Source organism: Triplophysa dalaica, chromosome 17 (genome assembly GCF_015846415.1).
Source record: "Triplophysa dalaica isolate WHDGS20190420 chromosome 17, ASM1584641v1, whole genome shotgun sequence".
NCBI lineage: Eukaryota > Metazoa > Chordata > Actinopteri > Cypriniformes > Nemacheilidae > Triplophysa > Triplophysa dalaica.
The window spans coordinates 17,389,889-17,410,030 of record NC_079558.1 but is presented as its reverse complement, the minus strand read 5'-3'; the positions used below and the strand labels follow the sequence as shown (position 1 = coordinate 17,410,030).

General features: G+C 38.7%; 1 protein-coding gene across 2 annotated transcripts in view; it reads left to right on the top strand.

Annotated features, from left to right (window-relative positions):
- The window catches only part of ngfrb (nerve growth factor receptor b), a 29,823-nt gene extending 10,813 nt beyond the window's left edge, over positions 1–19,010 (top strand). The window contains exons 3-6 of one of the 2 annotated variants that reach the window (XM_056772127.1): positions 2,729–3,088; positions 13,164–13,332; positions 14,601–14,761; positions 15,410–19,010. In XM_056772127.1, coding sequence (XP_056628105.1) covers positions 2,729–3,088; positions 13,164–13,332; positions 14,601–14,761; positions 15,410–15,738 — 1,019 coding nt within the window. In that variant the 3' untranslated portion in view covers positions 15,739–19,010. Of the gene's footprint in view, positions 1–2,728; positions 3,089–13,058; positions 13,333–14,600; positions 14,762–15,409 lie in introns of both variants that reach the window. The other variant, XM_056772126.1, reaches the window with a different exon arrangement.
- The last annotated feature ends 1,132 nt before the right edge of the window (positions 19,011–20,142 follow it).

Genomic DNA, 20,142 nt, shown 5'->3' with positions numbered 1-20,142 from the left:
AAGGTTTTACATGATGACTAATTAGAATTCTATATAATCTAGTTTAGTGAAGGGATGGGACTATTTTGTAATTAAATACCTTTGAATTTTTTGTGTTTAAATGTGTTTAATCTTAGTATTTGTGTATTTTCGAACTAAAATCAGTTTAGAAATAACTTGCACAACACTGCTGAAAACACACCAAACACACAGAAAAACACGTGTTCGCGCCATATGACCCCTTTAAAGGAACTGTGTCATTTCTGCACGACTTTTTGTTCCAGGGAAAACCTTTGAAAAACTTGCTTATAGTTATCACTGCAAGAATGTATTTTTAAATTTTCCCTTTAAAACGTCCTCCTAAAAATGAATTATTATAGTGCAATATCAACAGTCCTAAGTGCTGTTGGTAGCTGTGTAGAGCGGATGAGCCCCACCCAGCTGAACATAACCACTGTACTGTATCTGTAGCCCTCAGGGAGATTTACCTTCTGTTTACTTACAAATGTCACTATAGGTTCACATCACTGTACTGTCAAAGAATTAATGGCTCATTTTAGCTTCAGTATACAGATGTTTCCATCCAACTAGTCAACTGTCACTTCCTAATGAAGTGCCACTAAATATCAGTAAGAAATGGAAGAGAAGCCCCTGAATATAAGGATTTTCATATAGAATAATACTTGCGCAAGCAGACAATTATGAAACAAAAGAAATGCAGGGCTTTTGTGGAGCCTGCTGTTCAGGAAACACAGTCGTGACAGTTCACAGTCGAGTGAGACCACTAGATGCCGCAAAATGTCATTCACTGGACCTTTAAAATATTCAGACTGTAGACTGCTAGATACTGTTTCAACCCCTGGTATAGTCCAATATGGACATTTCCAGGTTCATTTAAACCAGCGGGTCGAAAGACCCCTGCATTTTTTAGCTCTAGAATCTTTATGGTAATAATGAAATCCAACCTGAATAGACTTTAAATGTTAAACTGTGAATGTGTTTGTACCACATCAGATTAACAGATTGGAGTTTCACGTCAGGGTTCTAGACCCGGCGATGAATGAAGCTATTGTTTCTGTTCATTGAACGTTATATGGACCTGGCTGTATTTTAACTCTTCTGTCTTTCTATTTTTAAAAGTGTCTTACAAATTGATCTTCTGCCAATCCAACTTTTAACTCATAGAAAAAAATATTCGCCATTTTAAAATGGCCTGCATCCAAATCTGTCTAAATGTTGGTGAACCATCGTAAATCCCATCCTGAGCAACCAATTTGTATGGATTCAGAAAGTCATTTTACGACATGTCAGTTTCTATCTTGTAAATGGTCTCTAGTAGCTATTTTTATGTAAGTAATAGGAATACAAATCTGCAAATACATTTCAACACATTTCAAATGCAGTTTTATACATCATAAATGTTGCATAATGCTTTTATAAAATCATTGTATTTCCTATACCGGTGTAGTTAATACACATTGTAGAGTAAATGTTTTTGTCTCTGTTAACTGAACGACATTGAATCCTACATTTGTCCTATTGAGCATTATTGATTGCTTCTAGTGGTCTGTCTCATCCCCTATGTACTGTCTCTGTGACCACCTGAGACCCCCATCCACTTGTAGTTCATACTAAAACTATAAATAATGTAAAGGCTCGTGCTGTCATTGCAGCTTTTCTTTTTTATACTTTGACAAACATTATGTCAGCAGTTTAGTGTACTGATGTGGATTCACACGTACACTCTCCTACTGTACTGATCAGAACACCCCCACGCTGCTGGCCGTCTCTTTTAATGCATAGACATACATTATTGATGGCTGGCATTATGCTAATGGGTCTCAAAGAACAAAGATGAGGAGAGCAGACGAGTTTCAAATGCACAGATTACCCATCACCCCATCCTAAATAAAGCCCCTGTACCAGGCCCCCCAGAAACCAACGCATTACCCCCTTATCATGAGAGCCATTAGCAGCAGCGGCACACAGGGGAGTAAGAGAAGCCGTTATGTGCAACTCTGTTTGTCCAGCACGAAGACACAATAATATTTCACGTTGATGGATAGATCAGGGATAACTATGACATGAGCTTGTTATCTCTCTCATTTTCTTTCTGGGTCTGCGTCTGGTCACTTCTTGAATACCCCATGCCCCGGTGGCATATATTGTACTGTGAGACTTGATATGGTTTGGGATACGAAGGGAAAGTGGGGGCTGGTCACAAAGATTGTGGTGTGTCTCTTACACACACACACACACACACACACATACGGACAAAATAGCATCTTGAATAATTTATTGATAGCCAGACCTCTATCCTATCCTCTAATATATCCGAATAGGATAGAGGATTGGAATACAATACCATAAGCATGCAGCATTTTGATATTTTCTCTCTGCTCTTTGCAATATTAATATTAAGACTCTCGACATACGTTTAGTGCTCTAATGTCCATTCAAAGGGTCAGCACAGTTCAGTTGCCTTTTGTTTCAGGGTTACTGTAAATGTTACTTTAAAGGTAAATGGTTCATGCCAGAATAGATAATAATGACAGTAAACATTACATTACACCACATCGTCCCTGCCATTATTTTATTTTTGCTATCTTGTAAAATGCAACTAAAACATAAGTGTAATGAAATGATACTCTTTGAAAACTTTGAGGATGCCACTGACTGTTTTGATGATGATCAAATGTGTTACCATTGAGTGTTGAAACTGTCAACCTTTCTTTGCGTCTGTCTTCAGGTGAGACTTTCTCCGAGAACTTCAGCCACACAGAGAAATGTCAGACGTGTACACCCTGTCCCAATCTCATGCGCATGCTGACGCCCTGCACCGACTCCAACGACGCCATCTGCGTCTGTGACTACAGCTTCTTTTTCAGCAGCGTCACAGGCCGCTGCGAGGCATGCACGGTGTGTCCTGTGGGTCAGGGGGTGCTGCTGCGCTGTAACTACGACCGCGACACGATGTGCGAGGAGTGCGTTGATGACACGTTCTCAGACCAGGAAACCTCTTTCGACCCGTGTCTGCCCTGCGCAGTGTGCGAGCAGCCGGATATGGAGTTGAAGAGCTGCACTTCTGTCAGTGACGCCATCTGCCAAGGTAGGAACAAGAATGACGAACTGCATTGTTGAACACCCTGTTACTTGTCTGGCAGAATGTTATGTGGTTGCTTGGGTGTGCTGGATTGTTGCTAGGGTGTTGCTAGGTGCTTGCTTACAGTAACTAAATTGTCCCTCTTTTAACTAAATTTCGATTTCGTAGATTGTCTTTGTAGTAGAGAAGACTACCCCTCTCTCTTTCCGGTCGCTCCGAGGGCTCCCGTCTCCGTTGTCTCGTCTCGTCGCTGCATACCCCCCACCCCACCCCCCCCGAGGGAGGGGGAGGGAGCTTGCACAGTCGCGGGGGTACCCCCGGCCTGTGAGGGGTGATGGGGGTATGTAGTAGAGAAGCGGGGCGAGACCGTGGTTCGAGTCCGGTGAGTAATTGTGAATTAGCGCCAGCTGTGCGCACACCGGGCTCGAATCACGTAGGAGATGGGAGCATAAAAGGAACGAGCGACCGGACCGTCGAAGAGAGAGGACCGGGCCCGAACTTATGTTATGTTTGTATTTATATTATGTTTTGTTCGCCGGCGGTCGTCCGTGAGGGGCCGCCGGCTGTTATATTACTTTATTAAATGTTTTAATGTCTGCCGGTTCCCGCCTCCTTCCTTCCATTTTATTGAGATTTGTTACAGTCTTGTTGGGACACAACCACTGTTTTATCTCGAAGAAGTAAACTCAAATATTTTCAGCACAAACACGAAATCTATGCACACAGAACCGGTCTGCGATATGGAGATATATTCATTATTATGTGCCTAATGCATTTCTGACACATTTGCACTGTTACCTAATTTGTTTAATGCTTGTGTTCAAGTGGTTAAACTACCCAGACACCACATGCAAATATGTCTGAATGTGAATTTATTTTGCATGACTGTGGGTCCTCTTTTCAGTTTTTAAGTTCGCAACAAGATTGTAGCCAACTGTGTGCATGTGTATCACTGCGGCTTTTCTTGCAGGCACACTTCTAAGACATGCTCCAACTAGTAACACACTCTGCTATCAGTCTGGTTTGAGATCTTTCCTGCTACATTTACATAATGCTAAATGAACTTCTCTAAACTGATTACCAGTAATATACACCAGTACCATTATACCAGTAAAACATACAAGGTTCCATTGAAATAGGCATTGCTGGTTAAAGTAGTTACGGTGGAACAACCTTAATGCCATGCTGGGTAACAGAATCTCCAACACACCTGGGCATTCTGGTCTTATCGGTTGGGTATTTGGGATTGTAGCAACTGCTCGGGAGGAGAGCGACCTTGTAATGTAGATATGTAGACTCCAAATAGTTGTGTGAAGTATGTAGGCCTGCCGGTCTCAACTGACTGTCCCTTAGCGTAGCTGGAAGCGTTGGATCTGTCTGACCTGAGCTTAGCAGCGAATAAAGTTCAAGCGGAATCTTGAAGGATGAATCAGGCTTTTGTTCTGTGTCTGGCTGTTAAGACGTTTTCAGGGTTGAGCGAATGAGGTTTTAAACACAGCCGATGTTCTGCCTTGAAAGTGGAGTAAATAGATTTTCACTTGATTTATTGTTATGGCATCGCATAGAACGTTTCTAAGATAGTTTTGTCGTGTGTGTATCACTAAACTTGTGCATTCCATTCAAATGCAAGGAAGAGCAAGAGACCAGGAAAACAAGCTTATGTGGATCTTTATTTTATTCTGTTCTATACGATCGCAAAGTTGAATTCATAAGTCGAGTGACCAGTAGACTGTGTTGCCCTCCACAATAGGCGCTGCCACAAATGATTCAGCGGCCGTGCCACGTTTATGTATGTATAAGGTCCTTATTAGTTGGATTTAGTGTGCGTGTGTGGATGTAGAACTTATTCATGATTCAGCATTGTTTATGCTCTTATGTTTCTTTAAGATTAGTTATACATTTGGGAAGAGAGTTTTTTGGTCATGTGGGCTTATATGTGTAGGCCTGTGATATTTATCTGCGTAGAGATCGACATGATGTTCGCTCTGACCTCGTCTGACCTCCGGTTAGAGGTGAGAGGTCAGGGGTCACAGGTGAATTAGTTTCATACACAGAAAAATAAACTTAAAAAGAAAGCCAGCAAAGCATGCAAGCTGTCCACTGCAAACAAATGTGGCATCAATTTCAGATAAAAGACCAGAAGCAGTTTTCAAGGTTATTTATTTATTTTTCTTTAGTGTGTCAGTAGGATATATCAATATAAAGTTCTGAATATTGTGTGCTGTTGTGTTAACTCTAATGATTAGCATGAATAAATAGCCAAAGCGTCGTTTTGACCAATAAAGAGAGATCCGATCTCGGCATCAAGTCAGCCTGGGATTGCATAAAGAGGAGAAAATTGAGACAGAGTAAATCCTGTAGCAACATCTCTAACATGTCAGAACAGTCTTCTGCACAGCACTGTTTATCAGGAACATTGCAATTTGAGAGACGGTATGAAAAATGATGTGAGATGTTGAGATTAGAGACACTTTTAGATTTGTCTGCTGTAACAGGAGATTAGCTGCATGTGAGGCGTATCTGCCAGTGGAACATCCAGCATGAAAGTGGCGTGTAATTTCATTAATAAAAGCATGAAATAGTGTTTGGGTGCAGTGTCAGAGAACTTAAAGAACATTCCGGGTGAATCTCACAAAAACATGCCCAGCCCCCCAAAGGATTATTCATTGTTTCGTATTATGACATTATTTCATCAAATTTCATTTGTACCTTTCTGTCCTTTTTCTTACATTATTAATGTAATACAAATAGTTTTGATTAAATTTAGTATGAATTAAAACCTGGATATCTAATTTACTTGCAAATAAACAAAATATAATGTGTTCTAGGCATGTTCTTGAAAGACTTCAATAAAATACAATACAACTAAAAAACACTTGAAATCTTTATCAAACTACAAAAAACAACACTTTTGTTCTCAAACCATATTGCTCTAATGAAGATATTTTTATAAAGTAAAGCTTGTCTTTTCACTTCAATTCTCAAATTCATAATAACCATAATAAAATGTGCTGTATGTGTAAACTACTGTTTGTGACCTCTCTCTTATTTTCATTCAAGCACTTTTATATTAATGACTTAAAAGTAATAAGTAGTAAAACAGAGATAGTATTACCTATAACTGTGTATAAATCTGAATTAGAGTTAAAACTTCTTTATAAATTGTGAACAAATTTCACTGGAAACCTGTTTTATGTGTGTGTCTGGGTGAATGTGTATATGCACATAGAAGAGCTTTATTGGTCAACCTCCCTCCCCTCCATAGCCAAAGATTTATCATCACCCATGTTAACTGCTTAACTTTGACCTCTCTTTCTGCCTGTACAATGTGTGCCTTGAAACTGAGACGTCTGTCCATACTGGATACAAATAAGACAATGAAGTGTATCCATTCATAACAGCCACTCGTCCTGCAGCTGTCTGCACTTCTCTGGCATGTGGCCTATGACATTAGTGGAAGGGGGGTGCTTTGGCGCGCTGTGAAGGTCTTGGGTTATGATCCGACTCGTGTCTGTCACCCCATATGATGCTGCTTCTCTGACTTATACATTTGCAAAGACTTTGGGCCAGTGATTTTGTCCCATTCAACGTCTGGGATATAACTGTGATCGTGGCTGAAATTACATCATTGAAATGCCCAGTGTGGAATTTCAGCTTCTTTCAAATAATATTTTTTCTCGCTCGGTTGCCTGTGCCAATAGTTTAAAGAGAATCCTTTCAGTCGAGAACAATTTGTATCTATTCTTTTATCTAATAATCTTACACCCCTCAACCCCCATGTCAAGGTTCACCCAAAATTCTGTGGGGCGAGAACATATCTGCATGACATCATGGACATTCTAGAATTCAAGTTCATTTCCTTGAGATGTTAATGAAGGGGCAGAAGTGCAGATGTCTGGGATTTGATGTGCAATGATCTCGTGTGAATTATTGACTATGTTGCACTTATTGTGATGTTAAAAAGAAAGGTTGAGTTATCCTGAAATAGTATGTATTATTATTCTTCCTAACAAGTTGCTGAAAGCGACTACTTCCTTTGGTGGGGACGTTAGACTTCATCGCGCATACAAAGCTCACAAATAATGCAAATTGGGCACAAATCTCTTAAAAAACTTGTATTCATTTAGGGAGCAATTACTTACAAGGAACACATTTTTATGAAGTTTGAAAGAGTTGTCGGATGCTTGGTGGTGAAGAAGTTTATATTAAGCGACCATAGGTGTAGACTGTTTATAGCATCGTGTTAGTTTAGTAACAGATGTGGTGTTAATTTGTAAAGATTATCTCGATAGACAACATTTTTAAACATCATAAACCTTTGTTAATCACACAGCTTTTCTTGCGATCTTCCAAAAGTCTATGAGAAAAATACATAGGCTTTCGGTCGAGTGAACCAGCGCGGTGCTTTCTTCTGGGTTAGCCTACAAAAATAAGTCATCTCTGAGCTACTGGATTACCATACAATGTTTGTATCACCTCACATTGCTTTTATCTCAGGGGAGACAGTCTTTTGAGTCTAAGGGAAACAGCATCTTGTTTAAAAGTGACCAAAACAACACACAATCTTTTTGGTTTGTGTTCATCTGTCTCCAACTGGAGCTTATAATGATAGGCTATTTTGCTGTCTATCAGATGCTGGCTTCACATCAGAGTGACTTTTTGCAAGAAACAAGGCACTAATGCATGTAGACATTTATCGTCTGATGACCGATATATCAGTCTCCCACAACAACAAAAGTTTTTCTTCATACCCATTGCTAATACCCATTTTATATTACACACAATACATTTCATTACACGTCATTATGAAACAGCATTCTGGCATGCACTAGAATACTTGATTCTTGTTGCAACATTCCAAGGTAATTTCCCAACAATCATCCCGATTTCCTAGTCTTTGACTGACGTGAAGTTAACCCTAAAGACCGCGGGTGGGATTGAACAGCACTTCTGCATTAGCGCATGATTGAATGGGAAGCACTTATTGAGGATCAGATTTCCCTGCCACTAAATTGACATTGTCAACTTCCCCTAGACTCAGTTAACTAAGAGATCAGACGAGCAAAATTGGACTCTGTTGACATCAGATCGCAAGATTTGCTTGTTGGTTATGGGAACAAGGCTTGGTTAGGAAGGTAGACTTGAACAAAGACCGGAGCCGATCCAGCGGTGCGGACAAAACAGAAAAGAACAGTGACAGCAATGGCAAAATGAAGACAGATTTGAGGAGGCTCAGATTTAGAGCGAAGGCATATGTACAGAATCCACTGCGGTCGATAATAGCGATGGGGTTTCTCCACTGCGCTCTCAGGTTACTTACACTGACCTTACTGAGTGCTATCACGGTTTGCCGCAGAGAAAACACACGCGCACTCGTATCCACTTGAATAGCAAATGACATGTTCCGCTCTTCAGCGTGACGAGGCATGTACAGTATCTGCGGTAGCCGTGTAGTTACTCCCCAATAAAGATAATGACACGGTAAGATCCCGTTGACGGGAAACACTTGATCAAACCCTCATTTCAGCTTGTGTTGCGAGAGATTTAGTAATCTTCTCATTGTTGATTGAAACACACAGGACTTTAAAGAAGAATTATGATGCGTGGGAGGTTTTCCTATTTTACCAGTTGGATGCATAATTACAGTAATACACACGTGAAGTTAAAACATCAAATCTGAGGGTGTTCAGGCCTGTGTGTTCCTGACGCTCACAGTGGGCTGTATAAAGATGGGCTGTAGGATGTAAAACACTATTAAGTTAAAACTATGAGTGCTGGCAGCATTATGTAATGCAAAACGCTGAGGGGAATCACACAGCGTGAATAGCTTCCATTGACACCCACCACTGCTGTCTGTGTCTGTGTTTTAATACCAGATTTAGGAATTGACTAAATAACACTGGTGGATAAGAGGCATACTTTCAAACTCAATGGTAAAAATGTTGCAAAAGTGACACACTTTTTTTATTTGGAGATTTTTACCAAAACCCAGATGGTTTTTATAGCTTAGTTGATAAAGTTCTCTTTTGGGTTCTATAAAAGTATCAGCGTACGATCCAACTGTTTAGGAGAAATAAAAACAGAAACAAATGAGAGTTCAAATACACAAAGAGTATGGAGGTGTGATATCAAAATGAGTTCATGTCGAGATCTTCAATACTATTGACTCTTGAAGGTAGACTTGACAAATCTGAGCTCAGTTTGACACGTTGTTGAGTTCTCTTCTGAAACTCCAGAGACAGAAATATCAGAGAGAAAGGAGACTTATTCAGAATGATCTATTTGCTCTTCATTTAAAGTGTTTCTAGTCTAAAAGGAATAATTGAGATGTTTAAGGGATCTCATGTGATTTTTTCTTATGGGATAATGGGAATGTTTATCCTTGCAAACCCTTACGAAGACTGTGGTAATTTGTTTTTCGTCTATTTCATCATCTATGAGCTAAAAAATCTAATCAAAACCTCAGATAACTTGAAAAGTAATAACACTTAGCTCATTGATTTGGTAAAGAGGTAAAAGATTTTAATCCGTAACTTTGATTTCTAAAGAATGAAGTCAACCTATATTCCAAAACTGGTCCTCTGGTGTGACCTCTTAACCAGCAAAACTTTTCTGGTCAACTACCTTCAGCCAGATAATTATTTCGGGTGACCCTCGTCCGGTCGATCAGCAGGACCAGCATCAGTCTTGCACTGACCAGCAGAGCCTTCAGCAGAGCTTGCTCAATTGACGCAATAGTCTGAATTAAATTCCATTAGGCATCGTCTCTAATGTGTTTTCTGACATCCTACTCTAGATCCAGTTATTTTCTTTATTGTGGGTTGGTGTTTCAGAACAATATATAAAAGTGTAACACAGAAACAGATCAAATGTAAAAAGAGGATAAGGAAAGCAAGAACCTAAGGATAAGAGAGAAAAGATATAATTGTGTCACATCTTCAGGAAGAGGAAGAATTGCCCCACTAAAGGTCAAGCATTCATAGGAGAGAAGTAATGGAGAGATAGTGGAGAAGATTAAGAAAAATCCGGAAAGGAGTTATATAGAGATGGGTGTGTGTAGAGGGGACAAAGAAGATCTCTGTCTGTGATGGTGCCTGGTGTGTCTTCTCCCAAAATTTGCTCTCGTCTCTGTGTGTGCATGTCTTTGTTTGTTTATTCTGTGCCTCTCTGTTTGTGTGTTCTTGTTTGTCTATGTGTAGACCGTTTATTACTGTGTTTGTTATATTCAAGCATCACTACATTGCTTTCGTTAACAATCACAGTTAGGAATTTAAACAAACCCTGAATCTGACTGTGTTTGTGCTCTGGACATGAGTAATTGTGTGGATTGTTATGGAGAGATGCTGTTCTGAGACATTCCTATTTCCTTACATTAAGGGAGGAATGCAAAAAAATCTGATTATGACAGAGTTTTGGGTGTGGTCTCTTTTGACCCGGTCATGCAAGCCTAGAAATGCCATCCAGAAAACCCCATCGAGCACCAAACACCACCGAGAAAACCTCACTTACAGAATGGTGACACCCTGGCAACCATCCACATCCTGTGATTTATGCAAGCAAGCAAAGTTGTAAAAAACTAGGTTTAATTATTAGATGTGTTAATCCTACCCTGCTCACATTCCCAAAATTCTGTCCAAAATCTGTCACACAGCACTACTTTGATCAATAAATCCATAGCACACATTCTCTAGAGTGCTGCATTTCCACAAACTAAATCCCCAATGACCTCCCATCCCCCCTGGTCAGAATATTTGATGATCTTCAATGTGTCTGTCCATCTGTCTATAGTATAACTTACACCATCCGTTCACAGACACACACACACACACACACACACACATACAGTAGCCTGGGGGCGAGGTCTGTCCTACTTGGACTGGGCTTTATACCTCTCCAATCTAATCACAGTCTCCTGCGCTAGCGAGTGTCCATTATGTTTGACTCGGGACAAAGCCTGTTTATTACGGCTCCCAATCGAATCAGGCCTAATTCAATCAAAAGGACCGATTTTTTGGCCGGACGAAGCAGAGACAGAGCCGTCTTAGTTTCTTATGATCTTGTTCTCAACTTTACTGTGATATTCTCTGGGCTGTTTTCATGAGGCTTGTTTGAGGACATGCAAACAAAGAAGCCCAGGTAGAATCAGCAATTTTTCTCGCTATTTTTAATTAAAGGTCGAGTGTGTAATTTTGGAGGAACTATTGACAGAAATGCAACATAAAAGGGATGCACCGATATTTCTGCTGCATTATCGGTTTCGGGTGAAAGAAAAAAACTGGCCGACATAAAAGCCGAAATATCCAGCGCCCGCGCTTCCAATCGGTGCACGCATTCACTCTCTCACTAGCTGTTATCAAAGGATGATCATATAAGCGTGCCATAACAAAGTCTAAAACTAATACATATAACAATAAAAGCTCAAAACCAGCGAACAGAAAATAACTCGCAAACTCTGTGATGCACGACTGTCTGTGTCGGAGATCACACGCATTGACTCGTGCTCGTTTTAAAGCTGAACTTTAAATGCAACAGACTCTTCACATACATGAATGATCAGCAGAACGATGATGTAGCTCACGTGAAGCGTCATCCGACAGGTGCTAATATCACTGGAAGATTAACTGCCCCTCTTTGTTCTGCCTGTTATTTTCATTCAAATGATTGTGCACCATATATAAACTAATTAGAAGTTAACGTTTGACTTGACTACTGTTATGTATATAGGCCTAATAATTCAAGAACTACAATATTTAGATGATTGGTAAAAAATGACAAGGGAAGTTAGATTTGTTGTATTGCTTTTAAATATGTTCTCCTTAATTTTTGTGGTTTAAGTGTGTTATTAATAGAATTCAATTAAAACTATTTCAAAGTTTTTAAAACTAATTTTCGGGATGGGTTTCAGCCTAGTGCATCCTAGTGTGGCCCAGAATTTTCATTTCGGTGCATCCCTACAATATTATATACATACCTATGTCTTCAGAGGTGTCTAAGACCTTAGCATTATGTTTTTATTACCTTAGAATGAGCTATTTCTATCTGCATACACCGCGGGTCCCCCTACATGGAATTCGCCATGTCTTTGTCCTTTGAGAGTCACGGTAGTGCTTTGAAAGGAAGGGACGGAGAAAGCCGTTGGTTGCAATTCACAACCTACCACTAGATACCGCCAAAATCTCCACATTGCCCCTTTAAATTTAAGAAAAAATCTGCATGATTCTCAGGAATAGATACATTGTAAAGTGTTTTAACAGAGCTGAGAGCAGTACATAATTTTTGGTAGCTTAAGCGAAATTAAGCTAAAAAATAAACTGACATTTAGAAGCTGATTTGTAAAACTGTCTTTGTTAATAAACCGTTATTTCTGAGATGCTTTCTTACAGGTCTGCCTACACTTCCGTTTTACTTAAAAAAATACTTATTGAAGCACAGTAGGCATTTGTCTCCTTCATAAAAATAAGTAGAACATGTGTTTGGGCAAATTCTTTCTTTATTCCTACAGCAACAGTTTATGCAAAATTTGAAACTGTCCCTTTAATCCCAAAATTTGATAGTTGCAATACCGATAATCATGGTTTTAATATCAAAGTTATTGACATGACAGGTATATTCAGTCAATTATTGTGAAAATGAGTGAATCTGTGAATCTGTTCTGCTCAGGTTTAATGAGTTAGGCCTTACCATAGATGCTTGTGTGTCTGTGGTTCATTACAAATCTCACAAGTTACTGTGACTGCATTTATGTATTTGACAAACGCTTATCTAATTCTTTAATCAGTATGTGTGTTTCCTGGCAATCGAACCCATGACCTTAGAGCCACTAACACATTGCTCTACCCATGTGCTACAGAACATTATACAATACGTGCTTTAGAGATACTGAATCTGTCATGCCATACTAAGCATGCTATTAGAAACACATACTAACAGATGTTGTAAACTCTTTCTCTTTGTCTCTCTCCCTTTCCTTCAACAGATGTAGATCCTCCTAACAGCTCGTCCTCTCCCTCTTCTCCTTCTCCATATGTTTCAACTTCTCTTCCCCCCCCTACTTTTTCTCCTTCTTCTCCTCCTCCATCAGATGTCTCGTACACGGACAGGTTTCCTCTGGAAGGTCCCACGGAGTGTGTGACCACGGCTGACCCTGGCCTGAAGAAACTTCCCGGGTTGAGTGACAACCTGATTCCCATCTACACCTCCATACTGGCTGCGGTGCTGCTGGGTTTGGTGGCCTTCATCATCTTCAAACGGTGAGAGAATGTTTCTTTTCTTTCGTGTTGTTTTAATCTTCACTATCGGCAGGACCCATGATGTTAAAGCTTTAGTTGAGCTGTTTTTATGAAACGTTAATAAAAAACGCTCCTAGGCTGTTCTCCCATCTGATCTGTCACACGTTCATTGTTTATTATGTGGAGGCACAGATCTTAGAATATGAGAGTTAAAAAAGGAAATAGTATTGACCATTCTGATTGGATGAGCTACTTCGAAACAGTTACCAGACCACATTATTAATAACCTCATGAACTATAATACTTAACCAAAAATTTTAACTTGTATATGGCATAGGCACAAGTATCTATAAGTCTTATATAGGTTGATGTCATGAGTGCAAACACGGTGACGCTGTCAAAACATCACTCTGTTTGTTTTAGAGTCTCGACCAGCCCGAAGGCCACGAGTTCAGGGCAGGACTATCTGTTTGTCCAATCATCATCAGTTTGGTGATCCTGTTGGTCCAAAAATTATGCAAATGTAGAAAATTGTAAAGAAACACATTTATTTCTGTAGGACAACACAGTGGTTGAAAAGATAATCTAGGATATGAGAAGGTACTTTCCTTGAAAACCTTGTTGGACATGATGTTTTGATAAAGTTATAATCTATTTATTTATTATCTACCATCACTTGATTCCAAAACTATTAGTTATTGGTATTTTTGTCTTGGTTTGGTTTGAATAATTATATGGAAGTTGTTAGCAATCAAATCTTGTTTTAAGCCAGAGAGGTTATGAATTAACACACAATGAGGGTTGTAGAGCCGTAAAACATATTAAAATGACAGCTGGAGGGTGTGACATTGACCCACTTTGGTTCATGACACGAGTAAACGTTGTGACTCAGTTGTGCGTTAAAACATTGTTCTGTTTGTTTGAACGGTCTGACATGTCAACTTTAGTCACAACCAATGGCATGCAAGAATGGATCATATCTCTGGCCAATAAGGCTAGAGCAACAAGGTGTCTGTACACCAATGGCCTACTGGTATGGTTAAAAAATATTAAAAAATATATTTTGAAGAACGTTAGTAACCAAATAACAATGGACCCCATTGACTTCCATTGTATGGTCACAACCATGCTTTCTGTGTTCCACAGAAGAACAGACTCAATGTGCAATAGGCTTAAGAGACATCCAGTGGCCTGAAACTCAAATTAGATATTAAACACTTTGACTTGATGTTAGAAATGGGTTGTGACTTTGATAAATATTAAAGCTTCTGCTGTTTAATGTCTTTCAGGTGGAACAGTTGTAAACAGAATAAACATGGAGCCAACAACAGAGCGTGTAGTGCAAACCCCAGTCAGACTCCTTCTCCGGAGGGTGAGAAACTTCACAGTGATAGTGGGATCTCTGTTGACATTCAGAGCCTACAGGAGGCCCAGGGACCCCCGTATGCAGGTACAAACACAACATGCTGAAAGTTAGCGATAGTATTACAACTGTTCAGCGTCAGAGTTTCAACAGATAATGGGTGTCAGCTCACAGAAAATGCATTTCATGTGCAAAATATGACTTAGTTCTCCAATCCGGCCAAGGCAGCAATCCACCCTGTAAACATTGTTAACGTTGAATCTGTAAGGCTGTAAGGCTTTATATTTTTACCAAAAGAGGTTACAGATTGTGGCTTTGATATTGAGTTCATTCCTGTAAGCTGCTTTTCTATTCTCATGAGTTCAATAAAAATAAAAATAACATTTTACTAAAAACTTACGTACATAAAAATTCTGGCCTAGTAGTATATATTCACTGTAAAACATAACGTCAATTTACAGAAATAGACTGAGTTAATATTTTACTTTACAAAAAATCTTATTTGATATTTTTTTGTTTTGCTGTAATATTCAGTTTTTTATAGGTAATTTTACAGGACTCAGATTTACATTTGAATGTGAATTTCACTACCTTTGTAGGCTTTGATGTTATTCAATTGTAGTTCACAATAATTGTGAAGTTATTGCAGTTTTTGACTCATCATTTATGTTAGTGTTTTCATTGTTTTCAATATAGTCCATGAAGCGTTGACTGAACGGGTTCTCTCTGTTGTAGTGGTTAAAATAGATGGAGGTTCAGCCCTCTCTCTACCCTTACACACACGGGAGGAGGTGGAGAAGCTGCTAAATCGCACCTGCGGAGGGGAGGAGTCAGGGGCCAATGAAGAATCCGATTGGTGCAGCCTGGCAGGGTTGCTGGGATACAAAGAGGAGCACATTGCTAATTTCAAGCAGGAGGAGAGGCCCATTCAAGCCCTGCTGTGTCATTGGGCGAATCAAGATTCCGCTAGTATCGATACGCTTTGCACGGCGCTTAAGAAGATCAACAGAGAGGATGTTGCACAGGGCATCACGGTCAAACCCACAGCAACATCTGCCGTTTGAGACATAAACACCTTATATTGCCTTCAGTATACATTAATGTTGATGTATCACTATAACCAAATCCTAAAAGCAGATACTTTTTATTTGAACCTTCAATAATGGCCAAATTATGGTTTATCCATTTTACCCCAACAACATCTCCCATAAATTTCACAAAGGTCTCAGTACTCAAATAGCACACAGGCAGAAATGATTCGTTGTACATTTAAGATATTTAAGCAACAAATACACAAACTACAAGCTGCCTTCAACTTAAGCCTCTTCTTCTTCTCTGTTTCAACTATTTGTTTGTCTCTATAAGTGAACCGCTAATAACACAGGTCAATAATAGTATATCAAATGTGGCAGGTTCAGTGATTTGCTATGCAATGAGTGTAACATAAGCTCAAACCATATCCACTGACTCCTTTCTATCAGAGTTAACTCATCTCATGTACACAGATAAGTGTTGTGCTCCTGTGATTCACATACATGTGCAGTGTTAGTCGATGTGAGCAGAACAGAATAAACGCAAAGAAATACCGAATGGGTGATCGCAACACGGCACCTCCAGGAAAGGATATCATTTTTCACTGGATATAGCCAGTTATGTTGTAAAAGGGTATCGCCTGATCATTTAAATTACGTATTAGTCAACCAGCTTGAGAAATACAAATGAAAGTGTAATTTAAGTGAAATCTTGTATCGTTCTCATCTTTTATCACTCATTTGAAAAGTAAGATCCTATATAGAATAGCTAGAAAACTGTGTTTGAGCGACACCATCCAAAACTAGGATTTGCTACTTGGATTTGCTTAAAATCTTCTCATTCTAGAGATGATTTATTGGACAAACATTTGTGTAGTGCAAGAGCCATGGATAGTTTGGTTCGGTTTTCCTAGACGGACAATCAATGACAATATAAGATAATGTGAGTGTACGGAATCACTTTAAGAGAGATTGTAGAGCAACAATAATAGGAATACAGAAGAGCTGGAACTTGGAAGTGGATTAAGACTTATCTGAATGTAAAGGCATTGATTTCTTCTTTTTGCATCTACTATGTAAATAGACCTTCTTCATATTTACTAGTTAGTCCTGGAATATTGAGGCCTGATGGCAGGATTCAAATTTTGGGCATTCTTGGTCCGGCTTGTTTTCACACAGTCACAATGTTTGGGGAAGTTTTTCTTAATCATCAGATATTATCAAATATAGCCTCAATCAACATTATTTCATTAAAAATGTATGACAGTTAATTGAATCGACTATATGTTTATAAGTTGTTTTTTTAATAGTAGTGTTTATTTTAAGTGGGCAGGTGACTCAGAACATTCTACATGGAATGAGAGGGAGTCTGCTGTCCTGGTGGTCTGGCTGAAAGATGATAGCGGTTTTCTTTTCTTTACTTTTTCTTCACTACGGAGGTAATGTGACACTGGTCAGTAGTATCTATGGGCATCACCATGACAAAGCGCTTGGCCGTGTGCTCTGTGACCCAAGTCAGAAAAATGCAACACGACACACATATGCGCTCAAACACATGGCTAAGACACGACCTGTGTGACTGATCTGAAGATTTAAGTGATTTTATTGAAGATATAATTACAAGTGTTTCACAGTTGCAGAAAACCTGGTCTGAGAATGTTACAGTTATGATTGACACCCCTAGAAAAGTCAAAGAAGTGAATATTGAGTAATGTACTTTTCTGTATAGTGACTATAAGTGTTTGCCGTTAGTTACTTCCCTTTATTAGGACTGTGTAGAGGAACCTGTGATGTTTACTGGCCACATTTGTGCTCAAGTATTCCAATTCCAAAGGTGTCTAAATGAAACCCACCCCTTCCAATCTCCTAATTATATTTCTTAAACCCGACTTTACAGCTTTAAAGAGCAAACATTTGCCAAAGATTGCCCATGTTGGAAGAAAGAGTTAGTGTTATAACAGAACAGTGGTTTAAATAGTGCTAAATCAACATCACATACCATGAATCTGACATCTTTGGGTCAAACATCGAATTGTAAATAGAACAGTGGTGTTTGAAATAAAACCAAAAGAAATATGCAGGGCGTTATATTTTCTCAGTGTTTTGTTGAGGTTTGCCCATCTGTTCATTCTGTGTTCCATGTTGTCAGTGTATCAGTGGCTATATAATAGAGTTTGTGTAGCAGAACACTTGTGCGAAAAGCACTAAATGAACGTACGGTAGCATTTGGTTCTGGAACGGATGAAGGCCTTTGCATTCTCTAGCTGCATGATAGTCAATATTCATTCTTAAAAATCATAATAATATATTTTCAGCATCTACTTAATGCTGAGGAATGTGTTTTAAACTTTATATAACCCCTTCCCCTCACAAACGTTTATGGCCATGCATTTTTGAAACATGTAAACACACTGTAATTTCTATCTTAAAATGAAGGCGTTCTCCATTTCTGGATGTGAATTGTTATTGTTTATTTCTTTTAGCATTGTATAGAGTGTAGCACTTACAATATGCATTTTCTATAACAAATGCCTGAGGTTAATATCAGGTTTGTATTGTTTTCTTTTTGTTGAGATTGTACATAGTTTGTCGTTGGTTGTGCTTTTTTATGCAAAGCTTTAAAGTTTTTGTTTGTGGTCAACATTTTTGGCCAATCCTGCAGCCATCCTGACATTCCCACCCTGAATTTAAGTTAATGATGCCATGTTGTGCTGGTCGGATGGATCATCCTATGAATTAAAAGGGGGTTGGGATTATAATATTCAAAGAATAACACACATAACATTTTGCCATGTTATTCTTGTTTAAAATAACCACGCTTATTTAAAAAAAATTGAGTCTTGGTTTATTTGTTTCATGTTTTTTTTCTAGTGTTACACAATATCAGAGAAGTCCATATCTTTGAGTTGAATGTTTTAAGATGGTACGCTGTTCTCTGACAGTCTCTTTGTGTAGTTGTTGGAGCATTGAGCCTCTGCCCTTCAGAAATCCCCAATGATACCTGGAAACAAACTGCCCCATGATGATAACTAGACTGAATCTTGCACCCGGTGGAGAGCTTTGTGGCCAAACAGTGAGCGTGAGGACCATGAGAGGAGGAGGATGTGAGATGTGTACATTGTTTTGTCATGATTATATGAACACAGGTTCTGCAGGAAGAAGAAATGCTGAATGTTACATGTATTTACTGTTATGTACACTGTATCGCTGTATAAATGTGAATTTACTAGAATTCATAAAGTAGTTTTAATGCAGTTACTATCACAAACAAGAAATAATAAACTAAATAAGATTGCAAATGTAAATTTGTCTGATGTTTGATTTTGCGAAACATTGATGCATCACTGTTTTATGTTTTTTCATCAGGTCATTTTGAGGTTTTATTTTTGGAAGAATTCCTCGGACATTTCAGTTTAAGCTCTGAGATATGATCTCATTGATATCTCAGTTCTGCCCAAACTCTTCAGCTCATTTGACCTGTAGTTCTCACATCTGAGCAAACATCTCTGAGGATTTGGGGTATTAGGAACGCTGTTGACACAACAAACGTCTTATTCCCTGTGTGATGTTCAGTTCTGGGTCAATGAGCAGACACTTTCACACTGAATGCCTAAATGTGTCTGAGCGCTAAACACTTCATTTCAAATTGTGAATTTCTCTTTCAATCATTGCCTTACTTTTGTTCCAGCTTTAAATGTCTCCCAGGGCTTTTGCATTTTTTTCATAAGATGGAGTCGAGTAAGCGATATGTCCCTACAGTGTGAGTCAATGAAAGAGTCGCTGAATAAAAGAAAATGAAAATTTTCATCTTTCTGGAATTGCAAAACGAATTGTATTGAAACTACATTTTGTATATTTATATTACTAGTGATTGAGTTACTTTGGATTAACACAGCTCACAAATGCAAACATGTAAATGCATGACAGATCTGGATAAATCTATATACACTCATACTTACAATCTAGACTCAAATGAAGTTCATTGTCCACTGTGGCTGAAAGAAAGATTATCATTGATTATTTCATGAATGCTGTTATTATTTTCTGTTCAAACAAGGACTCGGGTTCAGAAAAAATATACAGAAGAGTGAACAACAGAATTGAAATTTTTGGATAAATACTGTTTGAAATATTTAATGAACTACAGATATTATTTTCTCCATATGAGGAATGTGAAGCCTTTTTCTTGTATAATATCAGTTTTTTCTTTTGTTTTTCATGAAGATTAAATATCACCCATTGTCATTCAACATGTATACAAGTCATGACACCATCAAAATATTTACAAGCTGAACCTAATTGTTACTGGTCTCTTCCTTTTGTTTGCATATTTGTGATTGATCCTGATGTGAAGTTGATTTCTAAAAAAACAAAAACAGAGAAAATGGAAAAAGTAAGCATATTAAGAACATGCTGGGGAGCAGTTATGGAATTGTG